Source organism: Chaetura pelagica, unplaced genomic scaffold (assembly GCF_000747805.2).
Source record: "Chaetura pelagica isolate M959 unplaced genomic scaffold, ChaPel_1.0 scaffold526, whole genome shotgun sequence".
Taxonomy (NCBI): Eukaryota; Metazoa; Chordata; class Aves; order Apodiformes; family Apodidae; genus Chaetura; species Chaetura pelagica.
The window spans coordinates 335,359-355,308 of record NW_009953500.1 but is presented as its reverse complement, the minus strand read 5'-3'; the positions used below and the strand labels follow the sequence as shown (position 1 = coordinate 355,308).

Below are 19,950 nucleotides of genomic sequence, written 5' to 3'. Positions count from 1 at the left end.
CACCTACAAAGCACCTTTCTGCCCTGTCTAGCCCTAGGGAAGCTTTGACTTCTAAGGCATCTCCACCTCCTTCAGATCTTATTGGGATTTGACAGGAAGTCTGAGGAGGTGCTGTTTGTGTATGTGTCTGTATTACCCATGCTAGAGGTGATGGAGCTGGTGTGTTTGCTGAGCATAGTCAGGTGTGGGAGGGAAAACACTCCTAAGTTTTAATCATCAGTGCAGCAAGGAGCTGGACTAATTAGTAATCCAGGTGTTTCCACTTCTGTCAAAAGTCTGTTCTCATGCTGTTTATAATTTTCCTGTGAAACCCATCCTGCTGCTTCTCCTGGTAATTTTTCAGATTTTTTGCTTTTATTAAGATTTTTTTAAAGACCATTTAAAATCTTTAGGCATTGAAGAATAGCTTGTAAGTCTGAATCAAATGCACTTGCATCCCATCAGAAACCTGACCTGGTCTCCCCACGCCTGATGCAACAGCTGAAGCTGGTCTGCTAACCAGCAGCCAGTACTGGGAGAACAGCTGTGTTGCTTCTGCCTGGGAGGGTTTGAGAGTGCAGGCTGGGACTGCTCTGAAGAATGCTGCTTCTTTTTAGTTGTCCTGCTCAGGTTTTGGATTTTGTGGTGCTGGCTTTTGAAAAGAGACAAAAAACCCCAAAACAAAATGTAGCTGAAATATGTTTTCTAGCAAGTTTTCTTGGAAGAGGGAGGGATTTAGGCCCTAGTGGCTGAAATGGGTTTTCTGAGAGGGAAAAGCCTGTCTTGTAGGCTCAGATATTTTTCAAGACTGAGGAAATTACAAGGGAGAAAACCTGGTGTGGTTTGTTGCTTTAGTGAAGACACTCCAGGTTTTTGAAAGACTTTAAATTCAGATGCTGCCTAAGTGGGAAGCAAAGATGTCTCTGTGATGTGCTGTGTGACTGCTGTAAGCAAACTAAAATTCATACCTAAAGCTGCTGTGCCATGTGCTACTGTGTTGTGCACGAATGAAATGCTTAAAAGCAGGCTCCAGTCAGCTTGAGTTTTCGCCTCAAGGTGGCATCCTCTGAGCTTTTTTTTGGTGAGGGAAAAGAAAACTTACCATCCTTACTTATAACAATAATAATTAAGGAAGGAAAAAAAACCCCAAACCTTCAAACCCTCCCTGTATTTTCTGAAGTCTGTGGCAAAGCAAGATTTGTTAGGAGGCTGCTCCTTCTCTCGCAAAGCAACGGTGCTGCTTTCTGGGAGCTGCAAGGGAGACTGAGGGTCAAGTCCCTTTAAAAAAAAAAAGTGAAATACAGTATTGTGCATCTTGAAATCTGAAACCAAGAAACAGAAGTGCGAGGGAAACAAGGGGGAAAGCCTTGCAATTCCTGAGGACAACTCTTGCAAGTGGAGTTTTAAGGAATAAAATATAGATACATACATTTAAAGGTCATTGAATGGCTTTTGTGGAGAAACCTGTGAAATAAAGGAGCCTTGGAAGAAGAGATTTCTTTTTCTCCTCCTCTGTGGATATAATGGCCATTGCAAGGCATAGCATCTTGAGATTTGGCTTCAAATGTTTCTTCCTAGCAACTTTTATGCTATCCTGTGATGGACAAGGTGGAAAAAGAGAGAATGCTGGTCCTGCCTGTTACGGAGGATTTGATTTGTATTTCATTCTTGACAAGTAAGTCAGTTCTACTCTGTTCTTTTTCAAAGAAATCTTTCTCTAGGCACAAACTGGAATGGCATATACAGATACCGAGGAGATTTTCTTTGGATTTCAGTTTTGTAGAAGTCCTTGTGTCCCCAAGGGACCTGCGAAACTCACTACTCGAGTTTGTTTTTGTTGTGATTACTCTCTTGGTAGGTCTAGTGTGTGATCCCATTGTGCTCTGTAAATCCAGTCGTTATAAATTTTGCTGTGGCTGATAAAGCTTTATTGGGAACTTGACCCTGTATTTTCTTAAAAGAGTGGTTGGGAGAACGGCAGTGCCCTGGTCACCTCTGGTTTCCCTCTGAACTGTGAAGGTTGAAAGCAGGGGTTGGAGAGTTATTATTGCAGACATTAATTCTGTAGCTGAGCTCGTGGAGGAAATGCTCGTCTGCCTGGAGGTCTCTGCACCGCTGGCTCCTTAGTTCTGAGCGTCCTAGAGCAGCAACTTGCAGGTAAAGACCTGGCTCTGAGAGGTGGCTGCTGGGTTTGAACCCTCTGACTTTGGCTGTTGTGATGGAAAACAGCTAGAGAGCCATAGTTAAAGAGAGCTTTATTTTTGCTACGCTGAGTCACATTTTCTTTGTTTCCTGTTAATCAAATGCATGTTTTGACTGCTTAACTGTTTATACAGAAGATAACTTCCTACCTCTTTTTTCATCACTAATTGTGATGGTGTCATCTTCTTGGCACTGGTAAGTTTGCCTCTTTTACAGGCTTTCAGTTTCCAGATGGAGTGATGTGAAATAGGTAAGTGCTGAGCTTTGGAAAGCTTCACACTGAAGCAATACAACAATTCAGAAAAAAGCATTAAAAGTACTAGCTAAAATTATTTTTTAAATTATTATTATTAAGAATAGATATTTTGAACCAAGTGTTTGAAAACAGTGGAATCTATGCATGCCAGAGCCATGGTACTGACATTATGAACCATAAATTTTAGAGACAGGAAAGTATTTGCAACTTGCCAAAAGTGCTCAGAGATGAGGCTTTCTGACTGATCCTCTGGGGTGTTTTGCAGTAGCTCCCACGTTCCATTAGTATAAATTACTTGGAATTACATAACTCTTTATTACAAAATATTGGGTAAAATGTAACACTGAGACATTGGACATGCCAGTTGTCTTAATGCTCCAGGGGAAAGATTTACCTGTCTGATGCATTTTGTTGCTCTGGCTGTTCAGTTGTTAAGTGAAATACTTTTACTGCTGCATATGGAAAAACCCCAGAGAATGATTTGTACCTCAGATAGCTTTTGCAAACTGTGCTTCCCTGAAACTTGAAGCAGATGTGAAGGTTTCCTCAAATCTGATGGATGTGCTGTGTTACACCTCAGAGCTAATGTGATTTTAACAGCCACTTATTTCAAGTTCTGTGCTGCACTGTTACTGAAAGGCAGGACTTTCTAGGCTTCCTCAAGGGATTATGAATTTGGGTGGAAACATGGAGCTTGGCACAAACTCTAAAGTAGGCAGGCTTACCTCAGTATATGCATCAAGGTATCCAACAACAACAACAACGATCTGGCTTTGACAGCTGCAGGATTTCTCTTTCTGGGAGTTTTTTGGGTGCAGAAATGAACAGGGTCTGACGTAAATGTGTCCTTGGTTTCCAGTGGAATTTGGAGGAGGGTTAAAGTGTTTAAGCTACTAATGTGTGCAAAATGGTGTGGACCTGATTGTTTAGCCTTTGAGGAGGCTGGTGAGATACTTTGTGTGGTAGAGCAGTCTATGCCAGGACCTTTATCTTGAAAACTTTCTTTTATTCCTCAGATGTGAAGCTAGAGTTCTAAACACTCAAGCCTTACTTAGCCTGGGTTTTCTACTTTTTCATTGTTTAGAGAATGTTTTAAAAAATGCTGCAGAAGTTCTGAATGTGGAGAGAGGTGATGCCTATAGAGGCCTCCAGGCAAACTATGAAATGCTAATAATAGATTCAGGGGTCACTGCTTTTCTTTGTAATAGCTCTAAAAGTTATTAAAGATTATTGAAAGTGAAAGGGCACCGAAACAGGAGAGATTTAGGTTCTTAAACATGAAATGTTAATTTAAATAGTGGAAGAAAGCCATTAAAATATTAAGCAACCTACTTTCAGGGATCAAAGGAGTACTATAAAAGCAACAAGAAGCCCAGCATCCTTGCTCTCTGTGCCTGCACTTGCATGTCTTCTGTCCCTTCCAGGAGTTCTCCCACAGCTCAGGCAGCCGCAGATCTCGTGCTGTGCCCCTTGGATCTCAGGCTCTCAGAGATTTGTTCCAGAAGTGATGCAAAGGCACCCCAGAGGGCTGTACCTCAAGTTGGGCAGACTCCTGGCCAAGTCAAGTGAAGTTGTCACACTGTTGGTGCAGTGCTCTTGCCAGGTCTCCTGAGAGCTGTTGCTTGGCATGCAGCAAACTTAAAGTGAGCAAATAGTATTATTCACACAAACACCTAACTTGAAATTTTGAGCTGCCTGTTGGCAGATTCCCTGAAGGAGTTATATTCACATGAATGAAAATTGGGTTAATCCATTTCTCTTCTGCTTTGATTGCAAAAAATGAAAGAAAAAAATAGCTGGAGAGGGCTACAACTCAGGCTGTGTGCTCCTTAGTTCAGTTGTATGTGATTTGCTGTTTAGGTTATATACAGGATCTAGTTTTGCAGGACGCTGAGCACCTCAAAGTGGAGGTTGCACCAAGATGAGCCCCGTGTTGTGCAGGGTAAGACCTGCTTGTCTTGGGAGAATTGTTGAGAGTGCTGGTCCTAGAGAGCATATCCTGTTGTGTCACTGTGGTGCTGAGGGGTTCCAAGGTCTGAGGCTCCCACAGACTGAACAGTAGCAAAACATACAGCAGAAGATGGTGCCAAAGACTTTCAGCCTGGATGTGAGATAAGATGTAGGGTCTGCATTAAGAAGGAAGAATGAGGAAGCAGTGAGATGTTGATAAACATAAAGCAAACATTTGTTTTTGCTGACATTGTCCAGTTATTCTAAAAATACTATCCATGTGACTAATGAAGACTGTGACCCACCCCCTAATAGGTATCTAGTGCTGTAGCATGTGAACACCCTCCATGAGTACAGCTGGGACATTTAGGAGCAGCTCCCAGACTAATGTATTTGCAGGTAGGGAGGAAGGAATGAAAATCAGTCTTCTCAGCCATCTTTCACTGTATCCTCCATATGTCGAAGGTGCTCTTGCCTGTTGTGTGCAAATAGTAGGCATTTTATACCTGCGTGCAGAAAACATGCAGGGAACTGTACATGTGTAAAAGAAAACTTGGCTCTAAAAGATCCCTGGCAAAAAGAAGCAAGTAATCCAAGCTGCTTCCTGTGATCCCTCATTATTCAGCCAGACAGCTCATCTATTTTTAACCAGTTGTACTGAAGTGAAACTATGACTCTAGGGAGGCTCGTGGCTGTTCTTTGAATCTGGCTTTAGTAGCTACCATGACTTAGGAGAGACTAAGTCCAGACTTACAGTCAGTGTAGAAGACTAGAGGGGCCACAGTGGAGTGGAAAGCAGACACTGCATCACCAAAGAGACTGACCTACATGAACTGCTTCTGGTAGTGGTGCCTCTTTCCCCAGGAAACAGGAGCCTTACAGAACTGGATTATGTTCTAGCTGCTCTACTCTGAAGAAATACAAACCTTTAGTAGGTAATGGTGAAATGGAGTGTCTGCAGAAAGAGGCTCAAAGTCAAGTCTGGTCTTTGTTGACCTAGTCAGCGATTCTTTGATTGTTTTTCTGGAATCCCAGCCAGAATCCAGAGCAATGTATGCATGTGGTTGGGATGGCACAGTTTTTCTTTTTTTCAGCATGAGGGTTGAGGGCTGCTCGAAAGGTAGTGTGGAGGAATTTGCACATTCTTCTGTTTGCTTGTTGCCTGAAGGAATGTCATTCATATGAGCTAAGTTAGTATGTGAAATCCTTGCCCATCAAGATCTGTGTACGTGTTGTCACAGTGGTGAGTCCACGGTTAACTGCTATTGGTAAAAAGGTGTGTGGGGGCTCCCTGAAAACCAGGATTAAGTGTGTACCTGCAGCAGTCTCTGCTTTGTCTGCTGCTTGATGTAAATTCAGTCCGAGTTATTTGCTTATTATTTGGGTTGTTGTTTTTTTTTAATGTATCCCCTGCCAATGAGGAAGATAAGAATGTTCTTGGACTGTGACTGGGGTAGAGGCTTATCCTGCTCTGAACTGGACCTCTGTAGACCCTATAACCTCAAACATTTGACAACATCTCTGGTGAGCTGTTTTGCCTGAAGTGTGGCACGAGATAGTAGTGTTTCCTCAAAGAACTGCATCACCTCTCTCAAATTTTTGTGCTAATTAGTGTTTTCAGAACTATTCCCAAAGTGTTTGGAAAGACAAAAAACAGTTTTTGGCTCATTTGTGTTATTTTTTAAAAAGCTCAATAAAAAGATGCTACAAAATATTTTGGTTCAGTGCCACCTCTGATAGCTATGAGACTTCTGGAAGTTAATAATAGCTGTGGACTTTTAAGGAGAATTTGCATCAACATCAGTTTCTGCATCACGTCTTTATGTACTTCTGTCAGCTCCAGTGACTAACTGGGGTGAAGTCTTTGTATAAGAGTTGGTGCACTTGAGTCTGTTTTCTCCCAGTTCATGAACTAAGTAAGACCGAGGGTATTCAGAGAAGGTGCAATAAAAGAAATGGAAATAAGGACAACGTGCAAGGAAGACAAACTGTAAGGAGATTTGTGTTGCTGCAGCTTTGGTTACAGTGCATCTTGTCCCAGTGAATAGGAGAAAATCACCTGCTGGAGGGCAGGGTTTGGCTGGAGATGTCTCTCCATGTCTGGAACCACAGAGCTTTGTGGAGTGTCTCCCTCACCCTTAGGTTTAGTTTAGAGGCATAAAATGCCAGCACTGTTGACCACAGAGTGTATCAGTCTCTTGGTAAAGGCATAATGGTTTACTTAGTCTTAATTTCCATTTATTGGGCTTTTCTCTAGCAAGAGAATTTGGCATCCTCATGATGAGCCCTTTCAAATTGCAAGTTTATAGTATCAACAGTTCAGCTGCAAAGTGTTGTCTTGCTGATCATCCTGTTTCTCTTTGAGAATATGAAGGGATAATGATTTTAAATTTGGCTTTTATTGTCTTACAGTCAGGCTTTAGAAATACTTGTGTTACTCAGAGTTCTTGGCCTGCCTTATGAGGGGCTTTAAAAGTGACAAGTGTCTTTTACTGAGGGGCTTCTGAATAACACAGCTGAAAGCTGTGAACACTGTAAGCTAATGCTGGTTTAGTAAACTCTATTTACTTCAGAAAAGGCTAGTTTTATTGGTTTTGTCCATTCAATGCCAAGGAAAGACTGAAGTATGTTTCTGAAGATGTTATAATTATTAAAGGAGTACTTTTTTTGTTGTTGCTGTTTTTTTTAAATGCAGAACTGGGCATGTGTAGCCACTGACACCTGGGCTTTACTAGATGCAGACATGAACTGCAAGTAAGACTAGACTGCAAGCTGTCTGGCTACAGATGGAAAAGTTGCTGTAGTAGAAGGAATGATGTATGGTCAGCAAAGGTGTAAGCCTTCATTTTTGGACCCATTTATAGCTTGTTTTGGTAGAGATGAAAAATAAATGGATTGTAGACTATTCCTGTTGCCCCTCTTCAGTGCCTTTGGAACTCACAGCAGAAATCTCCTTTTGTGAGATAAAGTGAGTGTGTTCTTATGATTGGAGCAATGGTAGGAAGTTTCCTTAAAACAGATGTTTAACATTCTGCTGCTGTTCAGCTTCAGGTTGCTCCTTGTATGTGTTAATAGATGTGTGGAATGTGTGGATGTCTCATGGAAAAAGAGCTGTAACTTCAGATGCTTGGGGTTTTGTTCCAGAGGTCATAAAGGTGTGACTGTTGGTGGGAGAACAGAGTGAGGATGATGGAGGAGAGCACTGCTTACCTACAGAAACACCCTGCCCAACCAGAAGAACGACAGTTGCAATGGCAGACACTTAAAGAGGATGTGCTATTGACTGGCACAGCATTGAAATAAGGTGCTGGATTTTAAGCTTTGTTCTGGCAAATGCTGATTTTCAAAAATGCATGACTTCTCAGAGCCATGGAAAATGACTGAGTTTTAGGTGGCGACCTACATACCTTCTGTGCTCTATGGCTGGATCTCATTCCCAGCTGCCCTGCTGCAATAGTCATTTTAAGTGAGGATCAACTTTTGCTCAGAGGGGAAGAAATAACCATAGTTTTAAAGGCTAATGTAGCTTCAAGGACAGTGTTGTGTTGCAAGTGGGGCTAGCTGGTGCTTCTGTGCTGTCAGAGGCTGAGAGCTGAGTTTTTCCTTCAGCATGAAGTGTGGTATGGTTGTCTTATTGGATGGGTAGGAGCAGGTTGGTTAGGGTATACTTGTGAAGGGTCCTAGCTTCACTTGTCTTCTACCAGATGGTTCAGAAGATGTGTGACACTTCAATGAACTTTTTTGACATGGATACATGTTCTAAAGGAACATACCTTTCACTGAAGGAGGTAGTAGTTGTTTTATGGATAACAAAGCCTTGGCTTTCTGCATCTTCTAGAGACTGATGTAAGCATTACTATCAACTCAAGTGTTTCTTTTATACCTCACCATGTGCTTGGTGTGTCCTTGTTCTATCAGTTTGCAGTTTGGATGTATCAGGGTATAAGTTTCTTGTTTGAGACCACATCCTGATATATCTTGCCCTTCATCTGTTACAGGACACCATTTTTTCTACTGTCTGTGGGCTTTAACAGCTTATCAAGACCCTCACTGTTGAGGTTTCTTTGGTCCCCTCTCATACACATTTGCAAGGAGAACAAGTCTTGGTCTGATTAAAATAGAGACAGGAAGTGATGTAGTGCTATTAGCGTTTGCTTAGGATCAAGTCTCCTTTGCAATCTGTGCCTTACATTCATGGACAAAACAGGAGTGCCTGTAAGGTTAGATTTAAAGAGGTGCATTTGGTATCAGGTCCTTTGTGCAATGAGAGCTGGGAAGTTCACTGTTTTTCCAGATGGTCTTTTGTACCTGTGCAAGGGCTCTCATTGTATGTCATCTGAGGTGCCTTTTGGACATATTGGGGTCAGAGAGAGAAGAAATAGTTTAAGGTATCATGGAGCAAAAAGGTAAGGCCAAGGCTTTTACTGAAGGGCTGTAAATGAAAACCAAGTGTGGGGAGAATGGAGAAGGACTTTTGTATGACCTGCACGCTGTGGCTTGCTTGCTTGCTGTGCTTCTAGGAAGAGAAGTCCTGCTCTTTGCAGCCCTTCCAGGGATATATTCATGTTGTTCATTTGAGTTCTGAGATCTAAGGTGGAACAGAGTTGGGTCACATACCATTTCTTTCTGTGAAGTGAAAAAACATCTCATGTTCATCTTCCCTTCCTCAGGCTGCAGATCAGTGGAGTTTCTATTAAAGCTGGAATGGTTATTTCCCCTATAAATATTTTTAATTGTAGTCAGTGAATTAAGTAAGTGACAACACATCTATTTTCCAACTCTAGGAAGGAACCTTTTTCCAGTATTAATGTTCCAGTGCTCACAGAAGTGTTTATGCCAGAAAGGGCATTTAGTGCTGAAAGATTTTGATTAACCTAATTTTTCCCTGGTTCTTACAAAAAAAAACCCGAAAACCCAGACCAAACAAAAAAATTCCAGTCCCATTATAGTCTGTGGTTTATTCTCGTGAGGCGTAAAATTAGCTTGTTCTGCCTTTGAGGTGTGAACAAATTAGCCAGAACAGCAGAGATGTGGATCTAAGGCATTTTACTTTTCATAGTCTCTAGCACAGTAGGAATGCTAGAGAAGTTTAAAAATTTGTTCTTCCAACTGCATTTTATTCTCAAAATACACTTGAGCTAAAAGCTCTGCATAGTGATAGGCAAGTGAGTTGGTGGAATTAGTCTAAAATACTGAAATACTGTGCAGGGAGACAAGTCTTCACTCAGGCAGAGTTTATTTAAGGCTGTGATAAAAGTCTAATGTAACTGCCATAGGCATTGTCAAGTGTCTTCTCCAACACCTGCATGGAGTGTAAATTATTTTTGCTTTTTACAGTTAAGGAGGAAACATAATTTGCAGTTTGGTATCTCTTTAGAGAAGAATATGGACAGGGAGTGTTACACAAAATAAAAGGAAAAGTCTAGCCAAGCAATGTGTAACAAAATATTAAGCTGGGAAAACTATGATAGCTACAACTAAACTAGTATCTGCTGTGATAATTTTTCCCTAGATCGGGAAGTGTGCTGCACCACTGGAATGAGATCTATCACTTTGTGGAGCACTTGGCCCACAAGTTCATCAGGTAAGTGCTGACTTGGCAGTGGGTGGGGAGCATGTGGGTGTGTCCCAGTGGCTGGGAGACCCTGCTCTGCGTTGTGGTAGGGTAGCACATGCTGCTTTCCACCAAGGCACCTGATGGAGAGAGGTCCTAATGATTTTTTAAGATCATACAATTGACTGCTTTTCCCCAGATTTCTGTCATGCAGGAAGCAGGAGCAGATAAGCTCATTATTCCCTTTTTTGCTGCCTGATTTGCATGGATTGTATTTTTTGTGGGGAAGGAATCCCCTTGTTTGAGATGGCTGGCTACTGCCTAAGGTACAGAAGTCTGGGTCTACAAGGAGATGCCTGAAGCTATAGCTTTCAGGCACTGAATGTCTTGAGACTGGATGAAAAATCCCTGAGCCAGTGGGTGGAATGTGTCAGGATAACCTTCCGTCATCTCCATGGTGATAACGGGACACACTTAAGCCTTTCTTGCTTTGGCAGTCCTAAAGTCATGATGCAAGTGCTATTTACATGTCTTAGAAGGATTCCTCATGGTTTGTCTTGATGAGGAGGGCTCAGGGCAACCTTTTTTTGCTCAGGTCTGTCTTCCAGCCTGTTGAGTTGTAAACTAGTTAGCAATCAGAGTGTGTTTGGTGTTAAACATACACTGAGCTTGGGTCTAGGCCACCAAATAATTGACTTCTTTTCTTCCCTTCTCCAGCCCTCAGCTGAGGATGTCCTTCATTGTTTTTTCAACTAGAGGAACAATTCTAATGAGGCTAACAGAAGACAGGTAAGAAGAGGTTTAAAGGTGCACAGCAGATTTTGTGTCCCTGTAGCTTCCTTCACCTTCCTTGCTCAGTGATTTCCAGTCCACCATGAGCAGTGTGGTGTAACACCTTTGTGCTTCTCAGGTTGTTTGCATCACCTGCCCATTTTCACATATAACACTTGGAATGCATTAAAACCTCTTAAGGTAAAGGTTGCCTTCTTAATTTTAACTTCTAATGTCCTTCTGTCAACAATTAGGGTATAGCTCAAACTGCTTTCACTGATGGAGCCTCACCTGCACAGATCCTCAGGCTTTTGTCAGGAACAAGAGTCTTGTTGCCTTTGTAACATCCTTAGGGAGTTTCTTCTGCAAAGAAATATTTGAAACTCCCTTCACTTAAAACAAACTGGAAAGCTGTGGGCATACCTGTATTCTAGAGGTGAAGACGAACATGAGTTCTTTGGAGGGCTGAAGGTCTGTCAAAGACCTACCTACCCTACCTGTTTAGGATGGATTTTCAAGGGTGTGTATTTTTTGGCGGCAACAGTTTCATTGCCATGTTTCTGAAAGCATGTGCCTGTCAGCCCCTTGTAGATTCCAAAGTTAATCCCAATAAAATCTATGGGATGGATTTTTCCCCCCACCGCCACCTCTGACTTCAAGGAAAGCTGGATGAGATCCTTTAATTGCTCTTGCTTCCTCTGCTGACTGCATTGCCACGTGGAGCAAAAATATATGTAACTCGTGTGAAGGGCTGTATAAGCCAGCATGTGTTTTACATATTGGATGCCTATGAGCTTGCATACCAGAGCAGCTGCTATAGAGGAATGAACAGGAAACTGGCCACTGTCCTAAAGAGCAGTCCATATGCATACCAACCTTGAAAAATGCCACTAAACCCAGCCAGCCCAAGCATCCCTTGCCACTTACTGCACCAGTAAGTATAAAGAGAATGAACTGTATCTAACGTGGTGCCCGAGGAAACCCCCTTCCTGCCTCTCTCTGCCTCTCACCCTGTGCCCACCCCATTGCAAAGATCTCTGGTGTGTTACGGCTCGAAGCTGTGAGACCTGAGTGCTTCCCATATGGAAATGTGCTTCATATTTATCCAGCTCTCCTAGAGATGTTGACTGGGAGCAGGATATTGATATGGTGTTAGTGTAAAAGTCAGCTGACTGGAGAGCTGCTGTTTTTTATTGGAAAACTGAGAAACAAGATGTGCGCTTCATGCTGGTCCTTTAGTTGACACTGGCCTTTCTTAATAGGGAAGCAGGAGCAGTGGCAAAACCTTCTACCTTACACCTGCCTCCAGGTGGTGTATCAGCATCTGAGTGTGAAGATTGAGGGTGCTTAGCACCCGTTTGGGAAAAACTGTATGCTTTTAATGGGACTGGACTGACATATTTTAAAGGCCTTTACTGTCTATTTGACATGTCAGTGTTCATTTTTAAAAAGTAGTTCTGATCACAGGAAATGCTCTTATTTTTATGTTCAGCTTTGGGTTGCTATGTGCATGGGTGGCATGAAATGCAATATCTGCCCCTGGCCCACCTGTGACGTATGACTCAGTGTCTAACTGGCTTGGGATACCATGTGTACAGAATGAATTCTTGAATGTCTGATAATTTATCTTATTGCCAAAAGCAGATACTCTTCTCCCTGTGAGGAGTTACTGCTCTGTAGAATGAATAATGTTAATGCACTGCTGCAATCAGCCTCACAGATTTGAGACTGTGTGATGATCACACAAACAGCATTTTCGGAAGCAGTTAAAATTATGCAGGGACAAAAATTTCTTGCCTTTGGTCTTGCAATGTCAGTGTGGTCCTGCAAGCAGTGACTTCATCTGTTTCCCAAGTTTGGTCAGAGATACACCCCACATGTCACAGGGGTGTTATCTTGGTGTTACAGACTGCTTGGCTTCCAGCATCTGGTGTCTGTGACTCAGTGGAACAACAAATGGGTGCCTGTCCCATGTAGCTGTAGTTGATCTGTTACTGTGCCTGGGATTTCTAGAAACAAAATGAACCGGATACCCCGAATCATAATGAGCTACTGGCAGAGGCTTTAATCTTCAAGTCAGTTTGAACAAGAACTGAAAGGTATAATGTCCAAATAAACTGGATTTGCCAGGATGGTTTGAGAATGTCATTTTTTGTGGCTGTTTGATTACATTTGTATGGTCAAGGCAGCAACTGTAAGTGAGGGAAGTGCGACAGGTGTAGGTCAACTGCTCTGCTTCTACAGCAGAGGTTTGACATGGAATATTTGTTTAGAAGTAAAGTATGGATACTGACCTAGGAGATTCTGCTGTTGTGATGCTTTCCCCAGGCTGTGGGAACACTGGGACCACACCTGCTCTATTGCCCACATCCTTAGAAAGGGGTCATCTACCCAGACATTACCTTAGCCTGCAATGCTACCCTAGCATATGTAAACATTGGGTTACCTCTGTTCTCTCCCTCCCTGTATCTGGTTCTGCCCTGCATGTCTTCACCTAGATATCAGCTCCTGATAAACTGGATCTTGGACCTAATGATGCATCTGCATTCATTTCAGGGAGCAGATACGCCAGGGCCTGGAGGAGCTGCAGAAAGTCCTTCCAGGAGGTGACACGTACATGCATGAAGGATTTGAAAGGGTAACTAGATGCATGCTATGGTACCTCTACAACTGTGTCTGGGTGGTCCTCAGGAAATGTTAAACAAAGGAATCTGGTTAATAGTTCTCTACTGAGTGAGTGGGACTATTTCTGTTTTATGCAATAAGGACACTGAAGCCATATACATTCAGTGTTGAAGCTGGTACAAGTACTACTGATCTTTGGATTTGCCTTCAGCTTTTATGGGAAAGGTGCCTTTTCAGCTTAGGACAAGGCAGAAGTTTTTGGCATTGCAATTCCACATGGAACCATGTTCACGAAGAGTGGAAGTCTGTCCAGAGTCAGGCATGGGTGCTATAGTAGTCTTATGGTGGACAAAGAGTGCTGCAAAGAAGTTATTGTCTGCTCTGATTTTTTTCTTTTGTGAGATTTCACACATTCAGGAGTTTCTTTAAACCTGAATTCCTGAACTCCCTCCCACTTCTGTACCACAGATGCATTTGGGAGGACTGTAGAACTGTTTGCTTTTTGAAAGTGCATGTGAACATGTAACAAAAATTCAGATGAGCTGACAGAGATGCTGGCTCTTAACTAGGAGTCCAAAACCAAATCCCAGAGTTCTGTGACTTCAGAAACTTTGCAGAAGTCCAAAGAAACAAATTTATATTCAGAAAAGAAATTAAATTCATAAGCCAAATACTTTCAGGATGGCCTACTTTTAAATTTTGAATTGATTTGCACTGAAGCATTTGCCCTTCTACCTGGCAGATTATCCTAATTCATAGATGTAAGAGGGAGAGAGAAGAGTAAGAATATCCTTCTGCAGTTGGTTTCTTTACAATTAGAGTAGTTCTAGAGGTGGGGGGGAGGATCAGTGGACCCTAGGAAATTTCTCAGAGAGGAAGGTAGGTGTGATTTTCAGACAGCAGAATGGAGGGAGCCTTCATTATTGTTGGCCATAGGGTTAGTTTGACTGGGTGGTGCTTCAGATGAGACCTTGAAGTAACACAGTCAAACCCAAGAAACTTGCTCTGTGAAGCAGATATTTCTGAAGCAGAGGTTATGTGCAGACTGCAGACATGACACCCTCACTGCCACCTTCTCTTTCTTTCTGATGCATGTGTAGATGCCCACTAAGTATTATTCATTTATTGCTAATAATTTTCTGATTTAATTTCAGGCAAGTGAACAGATTTACTATGAAAATGTTCATGGTGAGAGACTTTCTTGATCCACTGAATGTTTTTTTTCTTTCTTTTTGAGTGATTAATAGATTTGAAATGCAGCTTCACTGTGGGAATGGTGGGGGGTGGCTCCTATTTGAGCAGGTATGCAATGTTATTCAGGGTAGTTGTTGAAAAAATGTAAGGGTTGATAATTTACATGCCTTGACATATTTAGCCTTTATCTTTTCATAACAGTGTTTATACAGGAGGTTTCTGAAAACTTCTTTTGATCTGTAGCAAGTCTATTGTTAAAAATATGAATTAATTCTATTAGACCACTCCTGAAAACTAATACAAAAATACAAACCAAGCTATAATCAATGCAAGGGGAAGACTGAAAGGTTTAACTATGCTGCTGAAATATGTTTCACAGGAAGGTTGAAACTTTTAGGCTACTTTGTTACTATGTCTGTTTAAATCCCAAATGAGCTTTTTATCACAAGCTGAAAAAAAAAATAAATCTTTTGAGTTTCTTGAATTGACAGCAGGAAAATAAACTAGAAACACTTTGTGGTTTTTTGATGGCCGCAGACTAATCTCCTGTTCTGAAATATTGAAGTGGTTATAGGGGGCAGCCAATTAAACTAATTGGCACATCAAAGGACTGTGGTATAATAATGCATTGAAGGTGGGTGTTTGAATGGAAAAAGGTTGCAGAAATGTATGTCTCCTGAAAGCTGGTTGGCTGGAGGGAGGTAAGGACATGGGCTTAGAGTCCACTCTTTCTGGTCCTTTAAGTGTGTTAACGCTTGCAGGATGTTTTGTAGTTTAACAAATACAACTGAAAAAAAGAGACTAAAGAATTCTGTGTATTTAGGTTACAGAACTGCAAGTGTCATCATTGCATTGACAGATGGAGAACTCCATGAAGACCTATTTTTCTACTCTGAGAGGGAGGTAAGTGTCTTACATTTTCAGCCAGGGAGACAGTGAAATGTCTAGGCTTAGTGCTTTGAAGGAAAAAAATAGGGAAAACCTTTTTCCCTAGTAATAAACTTTTTTGGTGCTCTTTAGACATGAATCTTAAGGATAAACATTAACAGCAACAATGCTTCTGACTCATCAAAACTGAGACTGTTCATAGTAAAAGAGGGAGCTTTAATCTTCCATTAAAAAAAAACAAAACACAACAAAACAACAACAACAAAAAGCACTCAGAAGAAGGAATAGTTCACAGCTGGAAAGTTTCAGTATTTACAGGATTGTTCTGGGAAATACCTGAATCTTCTCACTTTGACTTCTTTCACAAAAAGTAAAGGCTGCAGAAAGAGGATGACTGTTGTTCCTATCATCTTCTGTCACATCAGAAAACCTTTCAGATGATCAAATCCAAAATTTCCACAAATGTTTCCAAGATTCAAGCAAGTAGTCTCAACACCCTCATGAAATTATTGTGCTACGCAAAATGTTAGATAAACAGTAGGTTGAGCACTTGAAAGCTTTGCTGTATAATGTTCCTACTGGTGTCCCTTTCACATCTCTGAAGAGATGAACAAATTTTCACTCGTCAGTCAAACAAATTAAGATGACCTAAACTTGGAAGATGGTATTGTTAGATGAATTTGCTATGGAGAGAATTTTTCCAATCAACCTGTCCAAAGTGGAGCTTTAAATCCAATAACAACAAAAAGAATGGTTTTGTGGAATAAAACTAATATTGCCACAGCACAAACAAATGTAATGAATTGAGAGTTCCCCTCCTTGCAGTTCATCTCCTTTTCTTCCCTTCTGAAATAAAAGTAGTGTAAGAAAACCCAGGCATTCTAGGTTACTGTTCTGCTGGGATATGTCCAAAAAGATGAAAAGAAAATTGATTTGATCTCTTACATCTGTTGAACAGACAAATGTTAGGAAGTTGGAGCAACTAGGAAGGTGAGCTAATTAGGTTTAGATAAAACACCAAGTACTTTGGGTTTTGCTTACTATACAAACAGCTACTTCTAGTAGCAGATAAAACCTGTTGCTGCAGAACCAAGGAAGAAAGCTTTCAAACTCTGTTTTTGACAAGTCCCTCCATTCCTTATTTTACACAGACTAAATTTATGATTAAGACCTTCCAGAAACCTGCATCCCATCACATTTGCACCCATGTCATCCTACCTTTCCTTGTTCCAGGCTAATCGGTCGCGTGACCTGGGAGCAACCGTGTATTGTGTTGGTGTGAAAGACTTCAATGAGACCCAGGTAAGCAAGACACTCCTGCTTACTGAGGTACTTAGCAAAGGTGCATGTTGAACACAGGCACATGCTCCTGAATGACTTTCTGAAGACTTCTCAAATGGTCTCTCCCTTTGCCTGCATGCCACAATGGCTCTTGCTAGTGGTGGAGAAAAGCAGAGGTAAAGACTCGTAGAGAATAGCAAACCAGGCTTCAGCTGTAGGAAGAAGATGATTGTGGGGACCTTTTTTATCCATAAAATTGAGGTATTGCCATATAACACTTCAGTTTCAGTCCAGCTTTCCTTTCACAGGAAAACTATGCTATAAAAAGCAAGTGGCTTCATTAGCAGCAGCACTAATATTGTGTTTTCCCATTTGATAGACTGATTCCTAAGTTTATCAGATGAATGTTAGGATGTCCATGAATTACATTTTGCACCAAGTGTAACTGGTGACATTATATTTTTCTAACAGCAGTAAAACACTTGTACAGCCCCGAAGTGGAGTGCTGAAATACTTACTGATTAGAGCTTTTCCAGTTTTTTTCAGCTTTCTAAAAAAGCTTCAAACACTGATTGAAAAAGGAGTCAAAACAAACTCCTTTGAATCAAAAGCAGAGACTCATGTAACCCAGTGTAAGTCACAGGAAAAGCAAGGAGGGGATAAAAGTGGCAAAGAAACTAGATCTGAAGTGGCAGGGCTCAAAGACAGCTGCTACTTGAAGTCATTTAGATGCTGAAGAAATTCCCTGGAATTAGATGAGTGTGTCCCAAGTCCCAAAATGCCCTAGGAGGGGGAGAATGGGAAAGGAGTTGAGAAAACTGTAAACATCCTGGTTTACAGAAGTTGCTGCATTTTGGCCACCAAGCAGTAATCTGCTTTACTACCCTCTTCTCAGAGCAAGCAGGGGAAAGTTGCCTGGAGTGTTTCTCTGGATGCAAACCAGGAGGTTGGCAGTTTGGGGTTTTGTTTGAGAAGTGGGAGTTGTGAGTGACATGAGCTGGAAAGGTGGAGCCAGCAGGGTTTAGGGAGGAATGTGTGGCTAGGCTGCTGCCTCCACTCTGCAATGTGACAGGAAACGCCAAAGAGGCCTGCTGGGTTGACCGTTACCTCTGCCATGGGACAGAATTGCTATAACAAACGTTGGCTTTGCAGGAGCAAAATTTGATTCTGCTCCAGCAGATGCATGGAGAGCTCATTACTTCTCAATTGGGCTTATATTTTTGCCTTAACCCTTAGCATGCTGTTGCTGAGTGAACCTGCATGTAGCCTTTCACAGGTGGTGTCCTGGTTCCCCTTATCTTACCACCATGAATGGCCCTCTACCTTGTCATACAAGCTTCCTAATGCTCTTCTTCCTTTTCACCTTCACTCAGGAAATATATCCTATTATGTCCCTGCTTTCTTCTTGACTCTCTAATAGTTGAGCCGAGGACAAATAATCAAATCTGTGTGCTTGACAGGAAAGGTGAATCAGGCCTTTATCTCCAGACAGAGACCAATTTATATTAGTCTTCTCTGTATTTGGAAATACTGAATTGTTTGGACTAGTTCCCTAGTTCAAATGATGTATGTGCCCAAATGTTTTGCTGCATTAATGATCTGTCGTGTTGATGCAGTGGCCTATTTTGCTGGTGGAGTTACTGTGGTGGGTGGTTTACAGTCATGTGAGGACAGTTTTTGCAGATCATCAGGCTCTGGGCACTGATGAAAGCCCCGTTCTTCTTTGTCTTCAAAGTTGAGGGAAACCTGTTCTGCTTCCTGATACAGAGCTTTCTCAAATCAATCATGCTAGAGAGAAACATTATGATGCTCGACAAACTATAATGCACTAGCAATCCATTCAGAGTACTTGGAGTATTTGAGGTTTTGTACTGACAAGTGGATGAGTCTGGAGAAGCCTTAATTTGCTGCCTGCTGGCTAATTTATCTCATTCTTTGCATTTCTGTTTTATTTACTTTTACCACTCTGTCAGCTGGCTAGAATTGCCGACAGCAAAGATCATGTCTTTCCAGTGAATGATGGTTTTGAAGCCCTTCAGGGGATCATAGACTCTGTAAGTATTTTTAAACATTTGTTTGTATGTATGCATGTTAGTTTGTGTTAGCTTGCACAGTTGAGGGTTTAGTTTTCCTGCATTCACAAGGACTTGCTAACTGCCAATAAATCACTTAAACACCTGGTCCAAAGAGGCTGACCTTTGTTTGTAGTGATACTGCTACTTCAAGGTAGAGTTTATCAACAGCTCACCATATAGGAAGACTGGAGCCCAAATATTATCTTTGAATGTCACCCTCTGTGATGAAGTAACCGACTTGATGATCTCAGAGATTTTTCCTAACCTTAATGATTCTATTCTAAGACTGAATGGACTAGGTACATGGTGACAGTTTATAAAATGGCAGCCCTAGACTGGAACAGTAGAGATATGGTAGAGCACATTCTGTATGAAGGATTAGGGTGCTCTCTTATCTCCATACTTCTGCCTGATTAGCGTCCTTTCTGTCCTGATGGATGTACTGCACTGCTCCCCTGTGAAGAATGAGGGGAGGGATCCTGTTATGTATGCCAAAATCCCCAAAACTTGGCTTTTTCCTCCAGATTCAGGTTTCCTGATTCTGATTGCTGAATTCTTGGCATTTCCTCTAGGGGTTGGGTGCAGCCTGTAAGACCTGACTGGGATAAGAGCTGGCAGAAGGAGGGGCACAGATTGTTTCTTTGTGTACAAGCCATACAGATGTCTCCATGGGCTTTACTGGCAAGTGGAAGGTACCTCATGAGGCATCTGTTTCTAGCTCTAAAACTTTGAGCAGCATAATACTGTCTCACAATCAATCAATGCTTCCCTTGACAGAGAGGAAAGGCAATTTGAAAGGATGTGTGTATTTTAAATGTCAAATGTGCCAAGCACTCAGTAGGAAACACTGTGCCTTCAGGTACCTGTGAATATTAGTCTGTTCCTTTTGCTCAGTTATATTCTGTAACTGTTCTAATTATATTGCTTCCTATGGCTACAAAGGAGGATGGGAAATCCTTTTAAGGCTTTGTTCATTTTGGTGTCAGCTTTTTAGTTGATAAAACACAGATGAAATATACAACTTGAAGCTAGGGAGGGTAGGTTCACCAGGGGAATCTCAGCTTTCTGTGTTTATGGTGGTTACAAGTTATTTTGACCATGTAGTACCAAGCAAAACTGTTCCCTCCCTGCAGACTCAGTTCTCCCCAGTGCTCTCACGTGTAGATGGAATACAA

At 41.7% G+C, this 19,950-nt stretch overlaps 1 protein-coding gene across 1 annotated transcript in view; it reads left to right on the top strand.

Annotated features, from left to right (window-relative positions):
• The first annotated feature begins 1,502 nt into the window (after positions 1 to 1,502).
• ANTXR1 (anthrax toxin receptor 1) overlaps positions 1,503 to 19,950 on the top strand; it is a 101,881-nt gene continuing 83,433 nt past the window's right edge. The window contains exons 1-8 of the mRNA XM_009999354.1: positions 1,503 to 1,654; positions 9,900 to 9,971; positions 10,659 to 10,730; positions 13,269 to 13,350; positions 14,492 to 14,525; positions 15,355 to 15,434; positions 16,653 to 16,721; positions 18,674 to 18,754. Coding sequence (XP_009997656.1) covers positions 1,503 to 1,654; positions 9,900 to 9,971; positions 10,659 to 10,730; positions 13,269 to 13,350; positions 14,492 to 14,525; positions 15,355 to 15,434; positions 16,653 to 16,721; positions 18,674 to 18,754 — 642 coding nt within the window. The remainder of the gene's footprint in view (positions 1,655 to 9,899; positions 9,972 to 10,658; positions 10,731 to 13,268; positions 13,351 to 14,491; positions 14,526 to 15,354; positions 15,435 to 16,652; positions 16,722 to 18,673; positions 18,755 to 19,950) is intronic.